At 40.5% G+C, this 22,696-nt stretch overlaps 1 protein-coding gene across 5 annotated transcripts in view; it reads left to right on the forward strand.

Annotated features, from left to right (window-relative positions):
* MYH9 (myosin heavy chain 9) overlaps window positions 1-22,696 on the forward strand; it is a 69,374-nt gene that overhangs the window by 26,563 nt on the left and 20,115 nt on the right. For all 5 annotated transcript variants that reach the window (XM_040544781.1, XM_040544782.1, XM_040544783.1 and 2 more), the window contains 12 exons: window positions 4,495-4,522; window positions 5,287-5,380; window positions 10,596-10,688; window positions 11,362-11,425; window positions 11,963-12,061; window positions 12,913-13,056; window positions 15,064-15,159; window positions 16,101-16,219; window positions 17,327-17,479; window positions 19,278-19,451; window positions 19,747-19,920; window positions 20,491-20,605. In XM_040544781.1, coding sequence (XP_040400715.1) covers window positions 4,495-4,522; window positions 5,287-5,380; window positions 10,596-10,688; window positions 11,362-11,425; window positions 11,963-12,061; window positions 12,913-13,056; window positions 15,064-15,159; window positions 16,101-16,219; window positions 17,327-17,479; window positions 19,278-19,451; window positions 19,747-19,920; window positions 20,491-20,605 — 1,353 coding nt within the window. The remainder of the gene's footprint in view (window positions 1-4,494; window positions 4,523-5,286; window positions 5,381-10,595; window positions 10,689-11,361; window positions 11,426-11,962; window positions 12,062-12,912; window positions 13,057-15,063; window positions 15,160-16,100; window positions 16,220-17,326; window positions 17,480-19,277; window positions 19,452-19,746; window positions 19,921-20,490; window positions 20,606-22,696) is intronic.

Below are 22,696 nucleotides of genomic sequence, written 5' to 3' on the forward strand. Positions count from 1 at the left end.
GCAGCGTGCGCGCTATATTACTTCTCCTTTTATGGCCATGAGCAGGCCTGGAACCAGTCGCTCAGGCGGAGGAAGTGGCTGATAAAGGCCTCTTAGGCTACACATCTCAGTTACAGAACTTCCCACATTGCACAGTTCTAGCCTGGCAACCTTTTCCTTCTCCCATCCCAAGACATCCAAAAACAAAATTCAGGAGTCTGGGGCTCTGTTCATTTATCATTTATGCCAATATATTCCACCACAGCAGTTCAGAATTCCCTCCAATACATTATTTTGCACTAGAGTCTTTGGCTGAGGACTTCCAATATATGAGATGTCTGTCTTGTCAAAACAAATTTTGGCTTTTAATTAATTTAAATTTTGGCTTTTAATTTTAATTTTTAATGTGTGCCAAGAAGTCCTGGAAGCAGTCTAAAATGAGGTCTTTTATTTTAGGGCTGAAGGAAGTCGATAATAAGTTACATATCATATTTTTAAAAATACAGTAAAATTAATCTAGTGATCTTATTGTACCATACTGCTGTATAGCTTAAATTTGAAGGATGTCAGACTTCCTGAATTTTTGGGTGCTTGAGGCTGCTGCTTCTTATGATCACTTGAATACTGTGGTGATGGGAGCTAAAGAGGAGCCCTAGATAAAAAGCTTTCCTTGCCAGCTGGTCTGAAATACAGAGCTGTTGCTATAATTAACTAATGAGTTGTTATTCTGGATTGTTCTTAATAAGTGACTCTGTTTAGGATGGAAAAGCAGATGCAGATTTCTTTTAATCAGGCGTTCCTTGATTGTGTTCTTGCAAGCAGCTGAGTTTATGGTGCCCAGCACAGTCTCTTCTGCTGAGTAGGTTGCTTGCACAACCGACAATGGAGTAAAGGCAAGTGCTGACTGAAGCTGTGCAGTACGCCCATGTTGAATGATCCCCTAAGAAAAAAAAAAAAAAGGTGGGGGGGGAGTTGGAGGTGGCCTCTTGTCTGGGCAATAGCGTTCAGATTCATGACGGCACAAGTCGGTATTGTATGGAGAATAAATATTGGCATTTACGGCAGGTCTTAATTGGAAGCGTGTCTAAAAGTTATGCTTTTGTGTTTGTTAGCTCTTTGGCCCTTTGGTAGGCTCCAATTTCCTGTTGCTCAACACATTATTCAGTTGTCTGTCTGTACACAATTAGAAGAATTCCAGCTATCCCAATGACTGCTGCTTTGCCGTCCTGGGAAAGAATTTCCCCCGGATTGCAAACAGGAATGTTGCCTTTTATGGCAGCGTCTGCGCGCTGCCGGTGGCTTGCCTGCACTCGCAGGTACCTTCTGGCTGCCCTACAGCAGAGGTGACTAACGCAGCTGCAGCAGGCCACCGGGCGAGTGCTCTGGGGGAGGAAAGCCCAATGTGAGAGGGCTTTTGAACGCCGTCTGTGGCTCTTCCTGACTTGCAACACCTCGCTGTGTGTTGGGGTGTGGAAAGATCCTGTGTTCATCCCTTTGTGACTTCCTTGGGTAGCTCCACAGAGCTGGTGCCTCTTATTCCCTTTGCAGTGAGGCTCTACAAGAGCTTCTCAGCAAACTACAGCAGAACCTGTCGTGATCCAGAGTGCTCGGTGCCAAAGAGCTTCTGAGGGTTATCTGATGTTGGTCATCTCTCTTTCTGTTCAGCACTTGGTTTGCCTGCCTGCTTATCAATGTATTTTGCTGGAATGAGGATCCTATCTTGGAGGAGAGGGAAGGGGGAGGCATGTGGTATGTAGGTACTTAGGGCTTCACTGCCTGCATGAGGAGCTCCAGCTCATCATTACAACACCGAAGCTGGCTACCAGGAGTGAGGAGTGTCATCCTTAGAGACATCCTTTTTTTTTTTTTCTTTTTCTTCTTTTTTTTTCTTCTTTTTTTTTCTTTTTTTTTTTTTCTCTAATAGGCTTAGAAGAGCCTCTGTAGTACCTGAATGCAAAGACAAGCTTTCCTAGGACAAATGGGCTGCTTGTTTGTAGTCAAGCTTTCGAAGGTCAAATGTTATGCAGAGGCACAATCTTTTCTTTTTACCATAACTGCTTTGTGGTAGAGAATTGCACCCAGGTGTCGCACTACTGCAGAATACATTTCCTTAGGCAATCCATAAATGAGTCACTAGTTATTCCCCGATCCACCCTCAAAGTGCCCAGTCACACAGAGGGCTGGCGTGTGCCTGCTGAGCCATTGACCCGCTGGGAACCTTGAATGGGTGAGGCCTTTGGGGCTGGCTCACATCTGCTCTTCACCTGCCCTTCAGCAAAAGGGGTACATACGTACCCTTAAAGGCAATGAATAAAATTCAGCACTTGAAAAAAAATGAATGGACAGTGCTAACAAAGCTGCATTGTCTGGTTTTGGATGCTTAGTTGTTTGCTGGGCCCAAACTATTTGAGTGACAATTTTCTTCTGCTTGTTTACTTCCAGTCTTAGGGCTGATCAGCTCTTTCTGAGAGAGGTATTATCTGTGGTAAAGCAGATTATTTTCCTCTAAACTTTTGTGCTCATCTGCATATAATGAGTTTCCAGTAAAGAAAGTTCAGAGCAGGAATTACTTATTTGTAGTGTATGAATCTAATGTCTCCATTAGCAGCTGCAGAATAATTTAAGAAAAGACCGAATCTCAAATTTGGTAGTTTCTCCCGCCTTCTGTATTCCATGAAAATGTGTCCAAAAGCTGGATTGCTTTTCTCTATATAAACTGAGTTTATAGGAGATTTTTCTTGTTGAATATGGCATTCATGCTAAACTCACTTGCGGTGGCAGTGTTAAAGGCTATGGAAAGTAGTCATGTAGAGCCCAAGTACTTGAAACTATAAAGCCTTCCCTAATTAGAGTTCAGTCTCTTTATCTCGCACAAAAAGTCTTGAGCTTGGTGACTCAATTATATCATCCAAGTGTGTGTCTGGTGAGGAGAATACTGAGTGCACTTCCTTTCTCTAAGCTACTGGAGAAAGGAAGAGAAAGGACCAGTAGCTAAAATATGGAGACAGTCACATTCATAAACATACTGATGAAAGCTACCAATTGCTGCAATAATTTATTGGAGGAATTCAGCGATATTTTCTCCTTGTGGATGTTTGAGGCTTGCTGTCTTTTAAGAGATGAGAGTTGAGTCTGACACAAAATTGGAGCTCAGTGTGTAAAAAGAACAATAAGGAAATGAAATCAAACTGCTGTGATACTCAGGCTCTCAGTCTGGATGATCTGATAGTTCTCTGCTCTTAAGTAAAATAAATACATTTGATGGCTTAGTCTGTTCTGTGAGTGTCTCAGTAGCTCTCGTGTGATGCAGGACTATGTGCATGACTTGCAGTTCCTCAGGGTTCAGTGTCTGGACAGGTCTCACCTCTCCTGTGATTCCTACAAGAAGCTATGAAAGCTGTGCTAGGCACAGGCACTCTCACATCTGCCCAGTGCTCCTAGCTGGTTCCTGGTGGCATCGAGGAGAATGTGATGCAGACTGGGGGCAGTCAGAGGGGGAGGCAGGATGGAAGGGTGGATGCAAAGTGAAATCAAGGCAGAAGTAGGGGAGCGTTTTTACAAAGTGCTGGGGGAGCAGTAGGATGAAGGCATGGTGGAAAGACTAGTCGGGGCTGCTTATGAGAAAGTAGAATCATAGGTGAAAGCTGAAAGGAGGTTACAGATGTTGGAGAAGATAGTGGTGGATAAGCTGGTTGAAGGAAGTTAGTTCTGTGACTGGAAAGATTTCATCATCCACAGCTGGGAAATGAACCCAGGAATTAGTATGTCTACTGTTTAGCATTCAATACCACATCCTCATTCCTGTTTTTTGTGGCATGTCAATATGAAAAAGAAAAGGTTTCTACTATTATCAGCTGCTCAGTTAATACTATAGGGGATGGTGCCACAAATATATCAGCTGTACAGCACTTAGGCTGCTGTTCAGTGTTCTAGCTTTCAAGCCCATCCTGTATAAAGCAAGTAACAACAATTTCTCACTGAGCTTCCAGTGTTTCTTTCTGGGGTGAAAGCCTCTGTTTGATGTGAGCTTTTGGTACTCTGGAATTTTTAATGGTTCATGTCCTGCGTCCACCTGCCCTCTATCTCCCTTCTGTTTTCTCTGCTCTGCTGATTGCTTTTGAACATCAGTATGGGTCCAGAATAATTGAAGGGGAGAGGGGGGTGAATAACTAGGAGATGTACATCCAGGTATATGGGGGTGAATAACTAGGAGATGTACATCCAGGTATATATCTGTGGTAAAGAAACATTCACTGGGAGAGTTATTGTATGTTTGTAGAAAAACTGATGCAACCTATGTTCTTTTTTGATGAAGAAAACCTAACGGCACCATTGCAGTTTAACTTTGGCAGATGTGGGAGGGTGGTTGCCCAAAAAGGGTTTACCTGGCCATATTTCTGTCAGTGCTCGTTGAGTTTACTAGTTCCTGTTTACGTCTTAGATGTTGATATGCATCTGTCATAGAAATTTGCTGTTCAAGTCTTAGTCTGACTACTGTTTCAAATTTTATTCTAGACCGGGAGGATCAGTCCATCCTTTGCACGTGAGTATATACAGTTGCCAGCTTGTGTGGATGTAAAGGTTTGTGTTAAAAATCTTGATTGGAGGACTCTCTTGATAATAAGTGCCTGGGGTGGGCTCAGTAAATCAGGTAGTAACAAAGAGTTAAGGAAGGCCCCGCTACAGGTCCTCCAATATGTATTTAATCCTTTCTACAGAATAATTTTCATGGGAACTGCAGGAAGGAAGGAGGTTTTGAAAGAACCTTCGTGCCCAAACTTCTGAAGAATTAAGGCTTTGTCAATGGAAAAGGCTTCGAGAACTCCTTAAGATTTGATGTAGCTCTTGTATTTAAGAGTATTCACACTGATGAGGCTGATAAGTAACAAATAGATACTCTTATTTCTTACAGCAGTTTCTTATCTAGACACAACAAATTCAGTTGACACCCAGTCAGGAGGTTTCTTTTTGAAAGATTCATTTTGTTTCCTTTCACCCCTAGCTCTACAGTTGCCTTTGGATTATTCCTCTGCCACTTAGCAATTTTCGTGTCCAAGTTTCGTGTCCTAGTTTTTGTTTGCATTCCGTCCTTTGTGCCCTCATATAGAACCCATACCCACTGGCAAACTGGCAGAGGGCTATCCTGCAGCCCAGCCTACATTGATACCACGCTCTAGTATCACTCAGTTTTTGTTGGCTTTGAGAGCCAGAGTGGATTTAAGGAGCTCTGTAGCCCTTTGGGAATTAGAGATAGAAACATGTCCCCCTATGTCTTTTTTGTGAATGAATCGCAGACTTTCTTTACAGAGGTGAATCAGGAGCTGGTAAGACAGAGAACACCAAGAAGGTCATTCAGTACCTGGCTCATGTTGCTTCCTCACACAAGTCTAAAAAAGACCAGGTAAGACCTAGGTTTAATTTAATGATGCTTTATTGCTGTGCTGGCTGTGTGGATGATAAACATGTATGGGCTGTCCTTGGTAAAAACCATATTGCTCAATAAAAGTCTGGATGGTAACAGCTGTCAGGGGACTGAGGAGGACAGTTTATTAAGAAATAATAAAAGTTAGTCAAAAACCATGAGTCAGGGGACATTGTTCAGAGTCGTAACTCCTTTGAATTCAGTCGAGCTACAGTGGGAATAACCTCATCCATAACCTCTTGGATTCATGGGCAAGAGACACTATAAAAGAAGCGTCACCCATACCGATCTTTTTATGCAGACATAGTGCCTATAACCAGTCCAGGTAGTTTAGAACTGATCATTCCCTGGAGGAGTTGTCTCTTTTTTTCTGCACATTTATACGTTAGGTCTAGCTATTATAGATACTGATTCAAAATTGGAGAACACAGGGATAGTCAGTGAACCTCAGCTGAGAACTGGAAAATTGTAGGAAAACATGAAATGGGTGGAAAAGAGCCAGGTGTAGCAGCATATGAAAGGAGGGTGGTGGTGATGGTGGGAGGACTTTGAAGATGTCTCACTTATATTTTTTTCCCCTCCCTCTCCCCCGATGGACTATTGCCGAATTCATCAGTTGTATCCTCGTAGGTGAGCTGCACGTTTACTGCACGTTCTGCACCAGGAATGCGTTTTCTGTCCCATTGTGTGATTTTTTTTTTTTGAGCAGCTTTTCACTCCACACCAATATCACTTTCTGCAGCTAAACCAAACCCATAGACAATTCACAATTTTTTTTTTGTGTGGTGCACAGTAATCTTTTTATCAGGATGTTCGATCGGAGACTAAAGTACTATAATGAATACTTGTGTTCTGTGTTCAATACTGGTTTGCATTTTAAGACTTTTCTCGCAGGACTTCATGAACAATTTATCTGGAAAAGTATTCCTCCAGGGCAGTATGACTGGACCAGGCTTTCCTAGAACCATGAATATCTAGCATGTGTGGTGTTCCTAGTAAGATATATGTAGCTTGGCATTTAGCTTTCTATTCCCAGCAGTGAGATGTGGCTGTAGGTTGCAGAGAGAGGTCGGTGAGGAAGGCTGCCCTCCAGACGGGGTGTTTCAAGACAGTGAGCTTGTTAGCCAGTGCTGAACACATTGGAAATGTTCACTGGTGAGCCATGTAATAAAAGCCAGATGCCAAGTGCATCCACTGTATCTCTACATAAAAGTTTTTCTGTAGTAGCTTAATGTGTAGGCATATTTTATGTGTGTAGAGTATATGAATAAGAAGGCATCCCTATGCGCAGGCATACTATGTTTGTGTGCACACATTCTAATAAGTAACTTCTGGAATGCAACCAAAAAAAAACCTTTCTACGTGCCAGACTTTCAGACATATGAAGGCTTTTTCCATGGTCTGTCAGTAGCTGTATTTAGCAACATTCTCCTTTTTTCTTTTTCTTTTTTTAAACTGTGGAAAATAGAATCATGGGCTTGAGCTAAGTATTCTTCCACTGTGCATCCTTGCGCAAAATTTCTACTACCTAAGCAGGACAAAGATCTGCATAGGAGAACAAAACAGTCCTGAGTTGGGCTTGCTGGTGATTTGCTCTAGTTTGATTTTTCAAAGGTTCTTCTGAGAAGTCCTGCAGCTCATGTGTTACTTCACTTTTGTGGTTAAACAGTAGCACTGGCCGTACCAGAGAGGACTTAGATCTGGATCCTTAAATGTTAAGTGGTAATGAGTGCTCTGTGCAACAATTCTTTACAAACTTTAAGCATGGAACCAGATTACGAGGCATTATGCGTTAATGTTTTTTGAGGATCTCGGGTCACAGCAGATTTATTCTTTGGGATAGAATATAACAGTGTCAAGCCTTTATGCTGCAAGACAGAAAACCCACTGCTGGCACTGATTAGCAAGACTAAGCATGGAACTTTGTTAGTGACGGTATAGGAAGTAGTGGAGCTTTTTTTGCCAGGAAGGTTTCTTGACTGTCTTCTAACAGAAGTTTTGAGCGTAAGCTCCTGTTTTTCAAGTATCTGAGCAAAATCTGATTTATATAAAGCATATCCTTTATTTCCAATGCTTTTGTTTTGGAGGCAGTGGCTGCTTCCACTAATCCCAATGCATTAGTATATTCAGCTTAATAGCTTTTAGCTGCATGGTGTGAATATTAAGCACGTTAAAGTTGCTTTTGGAGCCTACTGAATTGAATTATATAAATACTTTTTCACTTAGTCAGACTTTATTTATGGAAGTTAGGATTCATGATTTCCCATTTTTTAGTCTCTGTTCCTCTACTGACTTGCTAAATCACGTAGTAGTCTTTTCAAGATGAGAACGTTCACAGCTGATCATGAATTCATGCATAGTGTTTGCAAATGCTTAAATCTTTGTAATGAAGGTTGGGTTATCGATGATCTTTCTTCATTCCCCAACCAACCCCGTATTATTGGGATCCAGTTATTTGAGAATCTCTTGTGTTTGTGGAGAAGAATGCAAAAGCAAATCCCTGAAGTGTTTAAAAGCAAATAACTGGAAAAAAAAAAAAAGTAAGGGAAACAACACCTTTAACTTTTTTTGGATAGAAATTTCATGCTGTGAAAGGTAGCTGTGATTTCTGGATGCTTGTCTCTGTACATTCTGAAGAAGAAATAGTTGGCAAAACTTCTCTCTTGCACAGAAATATTTCCAAAAATTGTATGAGGTGAGAAAAAAGAAATTCAGAGTACAAGATAGATGTCAAGGATTTTAATTGCTTTAAATAGGTGTTGTAACTTCGGAGCAGTGAAAACAGAGCATACCAAAGAGTGTGAGCTGCTCAACCGCCAGTTGGAAAACTAGCAGCCAGTGGCTGTTATTGATTCTGCTTTCATGAGGAATATTCTATATACTTCAAATGTATGCCAGGTGTTAAAAAAAAATGTTTCAGGTCAAAGATTAGCAATTACAGGTGTCAGAAAATTAGCAGCAGATAGGAATATTAATTTCTAGAGAGCTTGTTCTAGACAGCTTTGTTGTACTCAGTTTTTGCTTTGAAAACTACCCATTGTATAATGATAAAGAAGTCTCTTCAATGAAAGGTGACTGTCAACATTTAAGTTTAAAAAACAACCAAAACACAAACTTCTATAGAATTTTAAACGTAATGGGGTTGTATTTTTAAGCAAAGACAACGTACAGTGCACACCAATGGATACATCACAGTAATTCCAAGCACTTCATCTTATGTGCAATTGCCAGGGCACGCTAAGAACTTGGTCTCCCTACTGTATCACAGGGCTAAGGCAAGTCTTGAGAAGTAACGATGTGACTGACTCTTTAGCCTGCTCCTTTCCTTACAGCTCTGTATTGCCATGTGTTCTGAGCTGGCATTGTCTTACACCTGTTGCTATCATGGTAGTTCAAGAGACCTAATCACTTCTGAACTATGGTTTATCGATACCTACTTGACACTAATAACATTCTCTTGCGGAGTTATTAACAGGAGGTTCATTAGTGAAAATTTCTATAAACTTTTGATCTTCGTGTAGCTAAGCATGACCTTAGTTTTATTTTTAGCCAACTTATTAAAACAGATTTCAGCCTGACTTCTGTTTAGAGAAAAAATGAGCTTTTTGATCTTCTTCCCTTTTGTTTGTTAGTTGGGTTTAAATGTTAGGTTGTTGAAACTTCTCACTTGCACAGCAACAGATCAAAGTCACAAAGAGAGGGCAGGGACTTCACTGCAGGGTGGAGAGGAAGAAGTGGGTGAGGGAAGAGTGTTCTGTCATCAGTACATGTGCCAGAATAGGAGGGGGAAATGTGGCTGCTACCCAATTTCAAGGACTGAACCCTGGTTTCAGGGTGTTCTCTTTACAAAACTACACACTGGCTCTGTTGTGAGAGGGCAGATGTCCTAGCTTAGGTTGCCTTCCCAGGGCTAACCCCCTTGTTATGTATACTTCCACTCTGAATGAAAGTGTTTGCAGCAGCTGCCTCTTCTGTATGTCTGCAGTTCTTCAGGGACTCAGTCTTGTTTGGTGCTGCACTTTGCAGGCATGAAGTGAGGTGATTGTGGAAGTTAGAAACAGTTTAGTTCTTTCTTTGGTTTCTGTTGTACTCCCTTTTTATATTTATGCAATAAAAAGTGCTGGTTTTTTTTAATATGTATTTTTAGAGGGACAGTGTAAGGACCGACCTGTTCTATAAAACACTTTAAAAATGAATTGTAACAATTTTCCTTTACACATACCCTTAACTATTTTTGTCCCTGCCATTCCAGTTTTCACAGATCAAACTCAGTTTCCATCTCTCATGCACAGAAAGTCTTGAGTATTTAGCGATAACTGCTAAAAAGAGAAACATTAATCTAAACCATCGTTTGCTGTTTCTAGAAGTTTTTCAGCTAGTCTTGAAATATGCTCCACACCCTTAACACAGAGGACATGTGATTTTAAAAGCAAAGAGAGAGGCATCTAGAGCCTGAAGGGAAAGGTGTATATGCTCCAGTGATCTAGCACTTGGCAGGGATAAAGGTTCTGATTTTTTTTTTTCCTGCAGCTCCAGCATTTTGTGTTCCTGGAGGGTAGGAGGAGTGTGCAAATATGGCAGTAGAATGCAAGCGATCATGCAGTTTGTGGGATACCACTAATTCTCCTTTTTTTGTGTGCCTCCTTACAAAGGAGGTTTTTGCTTGTTTGTATTGTGGAAGACCTAGACTCCTCGTGCAATTTTGTTGTTGTTGTTTTTGTTTTGTTTTTTTGCAAACACTAGATCTTTTCAGACTAACTTCTTAACCTACTAGTAGCAGAGTTCAGAGCTGTCGCACAGTAGCAAGAAAGCATTTTTTTTTTTCACTCTTCCTGCCTAGATGGCAAGACATTTCTGCGATGGGGGCCTGATCTTGGATGGAATGATGTTTTTGATCCTGGGAAGTCTGTGGGATGCTGTGGCCAAGTGGCTTTAAAAGGCTGCCTTTTAACAGAAAGACAGCACTGGGACACCCGTGTGTTGAAGAAGGGAATAAAGTGTTTTTGCAAATGCGTGTTTTACCCAGATAACTGATGAGTCTCCTTTTGAAGGTTTAAGGGATCGTCTCCTAAGGTTTAAAATGGCTTCTCTACAACATGCCAAGCTAGTGTGAATTGAAACTCCAGTGCTGGTTTGACCCAGGCATAATGCAGCAGACTGCTACCTACTTGATTCGTTTCTGATTTCCCTCCAGGGAGAACTAGAAAGACAGTTACTCCAGGCTAATCCCATCTTGGAGGCCTTTGGAAATGCCAAGACAGTAAAGAATGACAACTCGTCCAGATTTGTGAGTATTACTATCCAGCATGGTTGCCAATATCCTTAATTTTCCAGGGGAAGGACTTGTTATGCTTTTGGGTGAATTGCTATCCTGGGATAGGGCAACTGTCTGTGAGACTTACCTCAAATTAATCTGGGAAGAGAATTTCATTCAGTGCATTATCCAGAAAATGCTGCTGGTAGGTTTCTAGTATGGAGAAGTCATCTGCACCAATTTTTATTCTAAATTTATTACGGTCAGTTTTATCCTGTCAAGCAAACAGGGATCTTTATTTTGTATGATCTGGAGAGGTAGACAGTGGCAGAGAGAAAAATTAAAAGCCAGAGCTGGAGCTAAATGGAAATGGTTGATGCTGGTTGAGGGAGGGAGAACTATCCAAAATGTATAGTGCATGAAACTGAAAATGCTCTGGTTGTGGGAAACCTAGGTCAAACCATAATTAAGCTGAATTGTAGGCTGCCTGTCTTTATTTACAGGTAAGTATTTGGTGTCTTGTTTGTTAAATCGTTGTCATGATCAGCAGGCATTGCTTACTGGCTGACCTTATGTTTTGCATAAAACTTGCCTGACCTGTTCTATATTTCCTTTCCTGGATTAAAAACACCAGATTTGCCTTTGCTGCTCACTGCTGTTATGCACAGAGTGAATGCTAATGTTATTACTAATATCTTCCTCTCAGGGCAAGTTCATCAGAATCAACTTTGATGTCAACGGCTACATTGTTGGAGCCAATATTGAGACCTGTATCCTTTCTGTAGCCACTTAAAAGTTACAGGCTATAGAGTGTGGCAGTAATAATGTTTAGCAATCTCATCAGACCTTACTTGTGTTTGCCAGGTTGAGAATGTGGCAGGAGGCACTTTAATTTATGCTAGCAAGATTACTGTTGTAGTCTCCCGTCTCTTCATATCGCATTTTGTGACTGTGGTGGAAATCTCTTCTGAGTGAATGAGTTCTAATCATAGGAGGCTGAGATAGCAACAAACCGTGATAAGATGAATAGCTTTGGAATTTCACATGCCATTCTCACTTTTGTGCAGGGCAAGTACGGATAGTTGGCCACTATTTCTCTGTTTATCAGTTTAGTTTCTCGTATCATAGCCATCAGTCAGAGGTTCAGGGAACTGAGGCCAGAAGCTCAGTGGGTTGTTGGCTGATAATGATTGCTAAATCAATACCCCTGTTAATGGGCACAAGAACATCAGGTACTGCTAGTTTTTCTCCTGCCATAGAATAGGAAGTGATTTGTACGTCCTGCCATATGCCTTGACTCTCAGAAGATCTCCTGGAGAAGTCACGTGCAATCCGTCAAGCCAAGGAGGAGAGAACCTTCCACATCTTTTACTACCTGCTGTCTGGGGCAGGGGAACATCTGAAGAGTAAGTTTGATTGTTGTTTTAATTATGGGGTTCCTCAGCACTGTGGCAGAGGGTCCAAAACACTTGTATGCTAGCACCTGTTCCTTCATAGTTTCTTGCCTCTCCCTTTTAGGTATGGTCACTCTTCCTCCTCTTCTGCACGTGCACATATCCCTTTACCTTCTCACTACACTTCCCAGTTCCTGAAAACTTGCTTCTCTGGTTCATTCCTGTACTTGTTTCCTTGCCAGCAATGACTCTACACCCTTCCTTATCTAAATCACTGTCCTGTGTTTAGTCTCGTCTTGTATGATGTAAACCCTTCTAGTGCAGGAATGGTCCTACAGTGATGTACTCAGTGTTTAATTGAATGGAGCAAAGTGTCTGGCGCTTAAGCAATCTAGAAGTCTAGGATGCACCTAGTTTTAAAGCCTCAGCCTAATCTGTTCTTTAGTAGTTGGAGTCCATGTTGTATGAGAGCAGCAAATTGATCTGGAGGAACAACAGAAGGAGAAGACTTTTCTCATAGTTGCTACTACTTCAAGAGCTATATACTAACCTTCCTGTGACTTGAAACAAATGAGGTATCTGAAAATGAAGGCAAATTTATTTTCAAGTTATCTGTGCTTTTTATGCACTTAGGGCATAATGATGATTGGCACTTCTTTGGTGGAGTATTCTAGAAGAGGGAATTGAAAGAAATAAAGCAGAAAAATGTTCATCTGTTAGTAAAACTGATCTTAATCTCCGATTCCTCCAGCATCTGCTAGCATGTGCAAGGCAGAAATTTGCTCTCAGTGGTAGCTTGTCTATTTATATATATATATTAAAAAAAAAAGCCGTAGTAACTTCTTTCTCCTTTTTTTCCTAAGCTGATCTGCTCCTGGAGCCTTACAACAAATATCGCTTCCTGTCCAATGGGCACGTTACAATCCCGGGTCAGCAAGACAAAGATATGTTTCAGGAGACCATGGAAGCAATGAGGATCATGGGCATCCCAGATGAAGAGCAGATAGGTATGAGTCCTCTGAAGGGAGGAAATGAAGGAGGGAACAGATTGCATTTTTCTGGAGCTTTATTTTTGGTTTGGTTTCATTCTTGGGTGGTTTTTTTTTTGTTGTTGTTGCTTGGTTTCCCCCTCCTCCTAACTCTCCCCCCACTACAAAGTGTGAACAGCGTGCAAGCGATGAACTTAGTAGCTTTGTAGTGACCCACCTCAGGATGTACCAACACAGTTAATCTTAGAAGTGAAACAGCCAACAAAAACGAACTTCTGTTTGCTGTTTTTGTTCCCAGTTTGAGGGCTGTCTATCCAGTTTATGAATAATACTTCCAAGATATGAGTGCTCCCCCACTTCCTAAATAATGCCTTTTAAGTATCAAATCCAGCCGGTGCTGGATTAGTACTTTGAGAATGGCCTGGTTATAGTGCCTTTTATGCAGCCAGCACAAAATGCAGGGATGCTTACTCACCAGTCATTTATAACCTTCCTTACTGGTTGGGAACCAGTGTTCTGCCCAATCTCAGTTTCTAAATGTATAAGATCTTATAAAATAGGACTTTTTTCCCATATATTGCAAGCATCCGTTTTTTTTAAAGGTCACTGCTTCTTTTGCTGGATGCTGTAGCTCTTGTGACTGTAGGGGATATGTGCCTATGCCTTAGCTATTGCTCTTCACAGTCCAGTCTGCTATAAATCCATTCTTTTGTTATTCATAACTTAATACTATTCTTGAAATCCTGAGTCATCTGAGACTGAAACTGCTATATGGAGGTGAAGACATGTTTGCCTAAACAGAATTAAATAATTGGCAGCCCAATTTCTCATTCAGATGACCTGCTACGCTCTGTTTTTTGAGTTTCTTTTTATGTATGCTCTAGGGTATGTCTTTGCTGCCACATGGATGAGCTATTGGTTCCAACCACTGCAGCAAAGATAACTTTAGTATTTTGTTCTTGCCGTTCAAGGTGTGAAGTGCACTAATGTTCCTTTAGGCTGAAAACAAAAATACATGGAGTAACTGGCTGGCCAGTAAGCTTGCTTAGTTTTGATGTAGCCTCTAAATGCTATCTATCTTCATCTATGAGACACCATCAAAACAAGGTGTATGTCCAAGTGCCAGGACTCCAGTTTCAGCTGCCAAAACACTGGATTTCAAAATACATCACTAGGAGCATATATGCTTCTCTTTTGTTAGTCCTGATACAGAATCTGTGGAGCCTTTGTTTGCTCTGCCATCAAAATGATACTGTTTTAAAGGAGCTGTTTCTGTAATAGGTAGAAATTAGGGGATTAAAAAATCACTGGCCCAAGATCTCTTTGCAAGTGACTGGCAGTTTACTCTGCTCAAGGCAACTAGAAGCTGCTATGCAATGAGCTTTGATTGATATATGGTAAAAATTGAATTGATGCTGTGACACTGAAATTCTTTTTCCTGTCCCAGCATCTGATGCTGCTTTTGTGATGTGCAGTGATCAAAGAACATGAATACATCATGTAACAAAGGAAGGGATGATTCAGCATGTGATTAGCAATAATTATGGCATGGGCACTTTTGCTCACATCCTGCTGCCCTTCATATATTGTAACTGTAATGTATGTCTGTATGGACTACAGACCTTGGTCAGGTAGCTTAAAGTAATATGAGGTTCAAGGAACATAATCTTCCTTCCCTTAATTGGTTTGTACTCGTAACTGTTTCTTTCCTGCGTTTAACAGAACAAACATCTTCACAAAAAATGTGAATGTTATAAGATGGGGCATGGCCCTGGATCTTGTCTCCAGCTTTGCTGTAGTGAAGTTGAGAATGGTTAAGTTCCCAGGCTGCATAGTCTTGCATTGGAGGGACAGGGAAAGTCCTGTGCCCGGAATGGGAGTCATAGACAAATTACTTACGTGTGGTGTTTTTTTCCCAATTCCAAATTGATCTTTGAGAGAAGCCTCTTGCCTTTTGACATGGTTAACTAGGTCATATCAGGGCTTTTGCTGCTGTCTGACACTGAGCTATTATTGTTTCAAAAGGTCTGCTGAAGGTTATCTCAGGTGTTCTTCAACTTGGCAACATCGTCTTCAAGAAGGAGCGCAACACAGACCAAGCCTCTATGCCAGACAATACAGGTAACCTATCTCCTGTCCTCACCCCAAAGAAAGCCCCATAGAAAAAAGCCTACAGGAAGTTCTTGCAAGTAGAAAAATAAATTATAGTTTGTAAGGAATGCTGCAGTCCTATTTTTCTGCAGGTGAATTATTTGTCAAAGGAGCTGACATTCTCCTTCATACAAATATTAAAAAAAAAAAAAAAAAAAAAAAAAAAAAAAAAAACCAACCAACATATTGTTTTACCATGCATGGGTTTGCAGCCACCCATGGGCAGGAATGTGGCACTGTTCTTGTGACAAGCATAGGCAGGAAGTACACTTGATGGTGACCAGATGAAAAGGATTACTCTACTGGAATATGTAGAGTGTAGACTTATCTTAGAGTATCATTGTAGATGTACTGCAGAAGTGTAAGAGGTGGCTAATTGCTCTTCAAGTGTTTATATTTTGGACTATTATAGAAAACATGCTTTAACTGGCATCTTGGGGAGGAGAGTAAGCTATTTGATTTCTCTGGCTCTTTAATCTGAAGTAGAGTTGTAATCTGAAATAGAAAGAGTTGCCTCAAAAACTAATTAGTAGATGAAGACAATGCAATTAGCTTGATTAAGAAGTCAGTCACTTGTGGTATCTTTAAATTGATTGTAGACTGAACTTTCTGAAGCTTCCAGGTTATGACTTAGCACTATGAGAATACTGTGTCAAATTTACTCCTGTGGTTTCCAAAGAAACTCATTAACCTCTAGTATGGGTAGCAAGAGTTTTTAGGGGAGATTTTCTTCTTGAAGATAACTTTCTTTGTCTCATTAACCTGCTCTTCACTTAATGGCTTTTTAAAAGCAATTTCATGACTCTCTTGGGAATACAGTTGCAGGAATGATTTTCTTTCTCTTTTTCTTTAAGAAAAGCAATAACAACAAGAAAGTTAATATCTTTGTTGTTTCCTCTTCCTCTCTTTAGCTGCTCAGAAAGTGTCTCATCTTTTGGGTATCAATGTGACGGATTTCACCAGAGGTATCCTGACTCCTCGTATCAAAGTGGGACGAGATTATGTCCAGAAAGCTCAGACCAAAGAACAGGTACGCATTCTGTATAAGTGAATGAGTACTTTTGTCTTTAATTTTGCTGCCGCAAAGCTAACAAATGCGTAAGAAGTTTCCATAGCATTTAATAGTCATCTTCATGGCTGCAATGTATGGCAACCATACTTGAGTGAAGTAACATCTGCATTACTTCTAGTATTAGCTCTCTTGATCTGTATAAAAATAGAAGTCACCCTGCCCCTGTAGCGCTCTTTCTCATCTGAGGAAAAAATGAGAGTGCAATTCCCATAATTTTAGTAACTGGCTGTCCCAGGGGAGTAAGCTGCTTCAGTGCTCTATGCAAGGATGACATTTTCAAGTTGCTGTAATATAGAAAACATCATTTTTGAATAGGTCAACTGCTAGGGTGGAAGAACTTGTGGCTCACCCTTGAAACTGATTGTATGTTTCTTAATAGTCTTGAATCAGACTGTGCTGCTTGTTCTAAATGAAACCTGAACTAGGAACGAGTAGCTTCCTAAAAGGAGCAAAACCTCTGTGCTTACTCCCTGCATGGCTTTTTCATAAACGCATCATTATTTGAACGCATCATTATTTGAAAACATCATTATTTTCAGTGTATATAAATATGCCGCCATAACATGAAAGGGATTGGGAAGAGAGTGAAATGTAGAAATAGTCACTAACTGCCCTTCTGTTTTGACATTTACTGTATATTGTATTTTTTGTGTCAATCATAGGGTAGCAGCGTTGAGGGGGGGAAGTAAATTTCACAAATCCTAAATTGCAAAATAATTCTAATGCTTTTCTTTGGTCATACGTAAATGTGCTGTATTAGTTTGGAAGGGACTGGGTGTCACTTTTTCTTTCTTGAATACTAGGCTTTGTTTTTTCCAATAGACAGGGTCCTGAAAGGTGTCTTTGACATGCTAATTTAATGAGAAATTCTTCACGCCTGTTCGTGGAGTATCGCTGTGCCATCTGCTTTTTATTGGGAATAATCTATGAAATGAGCTTTCTTCAGTGAGTTCAGTAGTGGAGAGATGATCTCAGACTACAGTTAGGCAATTATATGTCAAAACAATGTAATCTGCACCTTTGGATAATAATGCAACTTGTGATCTTTGTCTTTGTTCTGCTTAGGCTGACTTTGCCATTGAGGCTCTGGCTAAAGCCACTTATGAACGTATGTTCCGGTGGCTGGTTATGCGTATCAACAAGGCATTGGATAAGACCAAGCGACAGGGTGCATCCTTCATTGGGATTCTGGACATTGCTGGCTTTGAGATTTTTGAGGTAAGCAGATGTCAGGTCCTTGCACTCAGCACAGTTTACCACAGAACAAGGACCACTGAGGGAAATTGCTTTAAAACTGGAAGAAAATACGATAGTTTTGGAAAGAATGTATATTTTGCTTTTATTTGAGATCCCTGCCAATATGAATTGTCAGGTTACTTAATAATGTGTTCTTTCTTATTTTGCATATTCTGCAAATATTTTATCTCATTACTTTATATTTGTCATGCGCATCACAATTATTTTAACTTCATAGTTTCAGATGTTCATGATTCTCTCTAGAACAAAATTACTAAGTAAGAGGTTGCTAACCTATAAAAAAAGTCTTTAAACATGTCACAGAGTTATGGATCACCACTGGACTTAAAGTTTTGTCCTATTAGTCTGTCCCAAAACATTTAAAAGATAATCCACTGAAACCTATTGGCATCATAAATAATTGTTAGAAATTCTTCCTGCTGCTGAGCTTTGGAAAGACAAAGACAGGGTAGACCAAAACATAATCAACATATTCTGACCTGTGTATTCTCCATTCTGTGAGAAGTGTGAAAATTGGGGATCAGATTTTTTTTTTCACATACAGCTAAACTGATGTAACAGTTTCTTGAAGAAAACGGGTGATCTTTCACCTTTTCCACTCTCCTGTTCCTGGCTGCACTTTCTCGTACTGTTCACCTCTGTAGCACTGCAGAAATTTATTTTTTTCTTAGGGTGGCTTATAATTGAGTCAGTCTGTAAAGGGGGATCTGAGCACAAAAGTTGATGCAAGATAAATGTGGCAGAGGAACAGCTGAAGGAAAGTTGAGGGACAGGTGGAAAAGGGGAAGTGAGAGCTCCCTCTATAGGTAGCAGTGAACTGTTAGGCCAAATCATTGTCTATGAAACTACAATTTCAGAATGTGGCGTTGCATTATGCTTAATCTGGAGTAATCACAGGCTGCCACCAGAAAAGATCTGTCCTGCCATCCCCATTATCCCAGCCAGGCAACTCCTGTCGACCTGATTTTGCTGAATCTAGCTCATGTGCAGCTGCAAGGTTAATTGGACCAATTTATTCATGAAGTGGAAAACTAAGCCACAGGAAAGTTGCTTTGTTTCTCTCTGATCAGGTTGTTGATCTAACTCTACCTTTGGTTTAATGGTTTGCTGGATCTCATAAAAATGTGAAGGGAGTGGAAATGCATGGTTAGGGATTACTGGAAGATGGAGGAAGTAGAAGAGAACCATTCTGTCCAGCAGCTGCATTAGATTAAGTATGGTCTAACATGAAAATACATCCTTGGTTATTAACCATATCCATACAGTTTGAAGAAATCAGGATGTGTTGAAGAAGTTTCCTTCACTTTTCTCATTCTGATTTTATATGTGAGGATTAAAAAAAGACTTTCCAGTCCATACACTGTTACGAATCTGTCCTCAGGCTTCCATTGCCTCCTCATGATATGAAGAGGATGCTCCAGCTCTAAGTTTGTGAGAAAAGCGGAGGCTTTTCTGCTCCTGGGTTAAGTAGCTGCAGTAATTCTGCTGCTGTTTACAACTGAACATTCTTCTGCGAAGAATGAGGAACAGTGTCTGAGAATTTCCCTGGGGATCGACACAGTGATGCAGCAGCATGTGACAGGAAATACAGTTCATAAGCAAGAGGGGTTATTGCCAAAGGGCTGTCCACCCCAGAGATTTGACAGAACACTAGCTTAGAGTTGCTGAACTCTAGATGTGATCTTTATTGCTAAGGGAATAGTAGATGCCTCCTCAAAAGCAACGGTTCAAATTTCTTTCTACCTTTTTTCTCCATTAGCTGAACTCCTTTGAGCAGTTGTGTATCAACTACACAAATGAAAAGTTGCAGCAGCTCTTTAACCACACCATGTTCATTCTGGAGCAAGAGGAGTACCAGAGGGAGGGCATAGAGTGGAATTTCATTGACTTTGGCCTGGATCTGCAGCCCTGCATTGACCTCATAGAGAAGCCGGTAAGAAGCTTGTTCTCTTACTCTTGAGCAGCAAGAAATGGCTGCAGTAGTTGTGTCACTGGGACAAATGTCATGAAAGAGACCTTCTATAAAGATGATCAGATTTCAGATGAGGATCTTGAGATATTATTAATAATTTCTATTAGTATGACAGTAGCTGTTCTGATACCACAGAACAGGTGAATGTGATAGGAATCAAGTATAAGTGTCCTTTTTTTTTTCTAGCCATTCAAAGTTGTTAATCATTGATGTAGTCAAGTATTTAATGATGAGTTGATATTTTCCTCCTTTTAAGGCTGGCCCACCTGGTATACTGGCCCTGCTGGATGAAGAGTGCTGGTTCCCAAAAGCAACAGACAAAAGCTTTGTGGAAAAAGTTGTACAAGAACAAGGCACCCACCCCAAATTTCAGAAGCCAAAACAGCTGAAAGACAAAGCTGACTTCTGTATCATACATTATGCTGGCAAGGTAAAGAATTTGTAGCTAAAATGTGAACACAAATAATATCTGCTGTATTTTCCACTGCTTAGCTACTGTTTCTTAGAAATGGCTACTTACCAAAGTGGCTAAGTATGGGAGAACATGGGAAACCACTGGGGAACCTCACAAAGCTGTCCCATAGCTGTGGACCTTACAGAGCCTAAAGAGATTTGCCTGCAAGTTATATATGTGTAGCTGAAGACACAACAAACTGACAACAATTTAAGTATGTTCTCTTTGACTTGTTGAGATTGGAGATACTTTTTATAAACCTTGCATCAAGACTTCATCACCAAAAATGGTGATACAGTTGTGTTTTGATTCACGCTCAGGGTGATGCACACTGGTATTGCAAATCCATTCCCTTTACTGACAGAACAGAACATTCAGCAGTTTGTTAGGGTTTGGAATTTGTAGGTGTGCTTGCTCAGATGACAAATCCAAGAATGATTAAGTCATCTGTCGATTATGCAAACCTTGATGCTGCTTTTTTAGACTTTGCATGACGTAGTGCATCCTGTGCTGCAGAAAGTTTCTTGACATGTTTATCTTCTGCAGGTGGATTATAAAGCAGATGAGTGGCTGATGAAGAACATGGATCCACTGAATGATAACATAGCTACTCTTCTCCACCAGTCGTCGGATAAGTTTGTGTCTGAGTTGTGGAAAGATGGTATGTAATTAAAATTAATCTTATATGTTTTCTCTTCCGTTTTTACATGGAAGAGTTTTCGGATCACCAAAAATCTGTTGCGACCCATGTTGCTTTTTTCCTTGAAGACTAAGCCACCAACATGAGAGTTATCTGGTACATCCTTTGCTTATACCATGATATCGCATTAAAGAATCACTCTAACTCAAGAGAAGGGCTCACATACATCAACTTGCACTAAGCTTACTGTGTATATAGCAATTATTTTTCCAAATCAAGAATGCTAGGATAAAATATGAACGCGCTAATGTGTCCCAGTAGTTTGCTTAGCTGCAATACTCAAACATAAGATCTGAGGTTGAATCTAGGTTTTCAGTCCTGCAACTAGTGTGTTCTTGCTGCAGTGTTGTTCAGTATTTTACTCTATCTTCTCTGGGTTTATCTGCTTTTGAGTCTTACTGTTGCTGTCACTTTCTGTCATGGGTTTTCTTTGACGTCTCTGTCTGTTGCAGAGATGCAGAACGTTCAGAGAGCCTATTTCTATCAACACTTTCCTATTCTTCATCTAGAACCAGGTGACTGAGAAACCCAGCTGTTGTGTCGTGTGTAATGCCATCCTAGAGCCATGCAAGAAATGCTTCCATTAACTTATCTTTGTCCCTTTGTCATACCTGCTTGTCTTTCTTGTTCATTTCCTTCGCTTTGTGCTAGTAGCTCCTCACGGACGTAAAACTAAAGCAAAACTCTCACTTTGCAAGTGGATACAAGACAGCTGGACACATTCAGGTGCTTAAAGGTGCTCCTGCAAGTCTTGCATAGGAACAACTAAAAACCAAATCCCTGTCAGCTGTTTGAACATAGAGCCAGCAAGGCTGTATTTCATTGCAGGATTTGGAAGGAAGATTTCTGAGACTGTGTTTAAACTGAAATTCAGTTTAATATTGATTGTGGTGCTGGGATTTGACTTCAGCTGCTGATTATTCAAAGAAAAGTTAGTTTGGCAAAGGCATTTGTACTGCATGAAAAATGGCCATCAGCAACTTGTGCCTAGCAAGGCCTTTGCTGTGTGAGGTTGACACGCATGCCTTTTGGAACTGAAATGTCAACTGAACCACAGCTGATCAGTTCTCATTTATTATTCTCAGTTGGATCTTCTGTTGCAAGTGACCGTCCTTTTTGCTATCTTGATGTAGATTGCAGGGCTCAAGTTTTTAAGAGGATTGTTCCAGACAGAATCTGGGACAGTCTTCTGTGGATTTCCCTGTGATGTCATCTAGTAACATAACCTTCTTTTCTTTCTAAGTCAACCTTGACCCTATTCCAATAGCTGATCTAGAAGTGAGCAATAGTAAACTAACATTAGCTGTAAATGAGAGCATCTATCCTTTCTTATTTCTTCACTTGTGGGGATTTCTCTTGACAGTTTTTTTTAATCAGAAGCCAATTGAGCACAAGTTATATATTTTCCGAAGTGAAGATTGGGAGCCTGAGTGTGGCCATCAGCCAACCACTGAAAGTAAAGTGAGCTAGTAGCTTGAAGCCATTAAGAAAATATACTTGAGGGTGTGGGAATTTATAGTGATACAATTGGTTTTGGTTGGGTAGGTGAATATTTATCTCAGTGTCGTAGAGCAATGGGAAAAAGGAATGCTTTAGTTTGTTCTGTCCCATGCTACTCTCAGATCTAGATGGCTTCTATTGAAAAAAAAAAAAGGATCTTGCAGTCCACCCATCGAGACGATAGTGCTTCATCAGTGCTTGGATGTCATGGTGGCATAGTGGAGAAACTGTTGGGGCAGGGAGTTGTGACTTTCTCCTAGTGGTATTATTCATGCCTGTAAGTCATAGAATACTTGTATTCCAAAATAACTCAAACAGTGGTATCTTGAGGTTTGGTGTTTCTCATGTGTTTTACCATGTTTGCTCAGTTGACAAGTAGATGTGGCTTTTCTGATCACCAGTCACGGCGGTTCTGCCTGTGACTAAAGAATCAAATTGAGCTGTTTCTCTAGCTGTGGCCCCTTCTGGATCAGAGTTAACTAATAATTGACTCTGCTTGGCTAGCAGCTGGAACTCTTCGTTTGTTGTTGGTTTTTCATTATAACCTAAGCA

Source organism: Cygnus olor, chromosome 1 (assembly GCF_009769625.2).
Source record: "Cygnus olor isolate bCygOlo1 chromosome 1, bCygOlo1.pri.v2, whole genome shotgun sequence".
Classification (NCBI taxonomy): Eukaryota; Metazoa; Chordata; class Aves; order Anseriformes; family Anatidae; genus Cygnus; species Cygnus olor.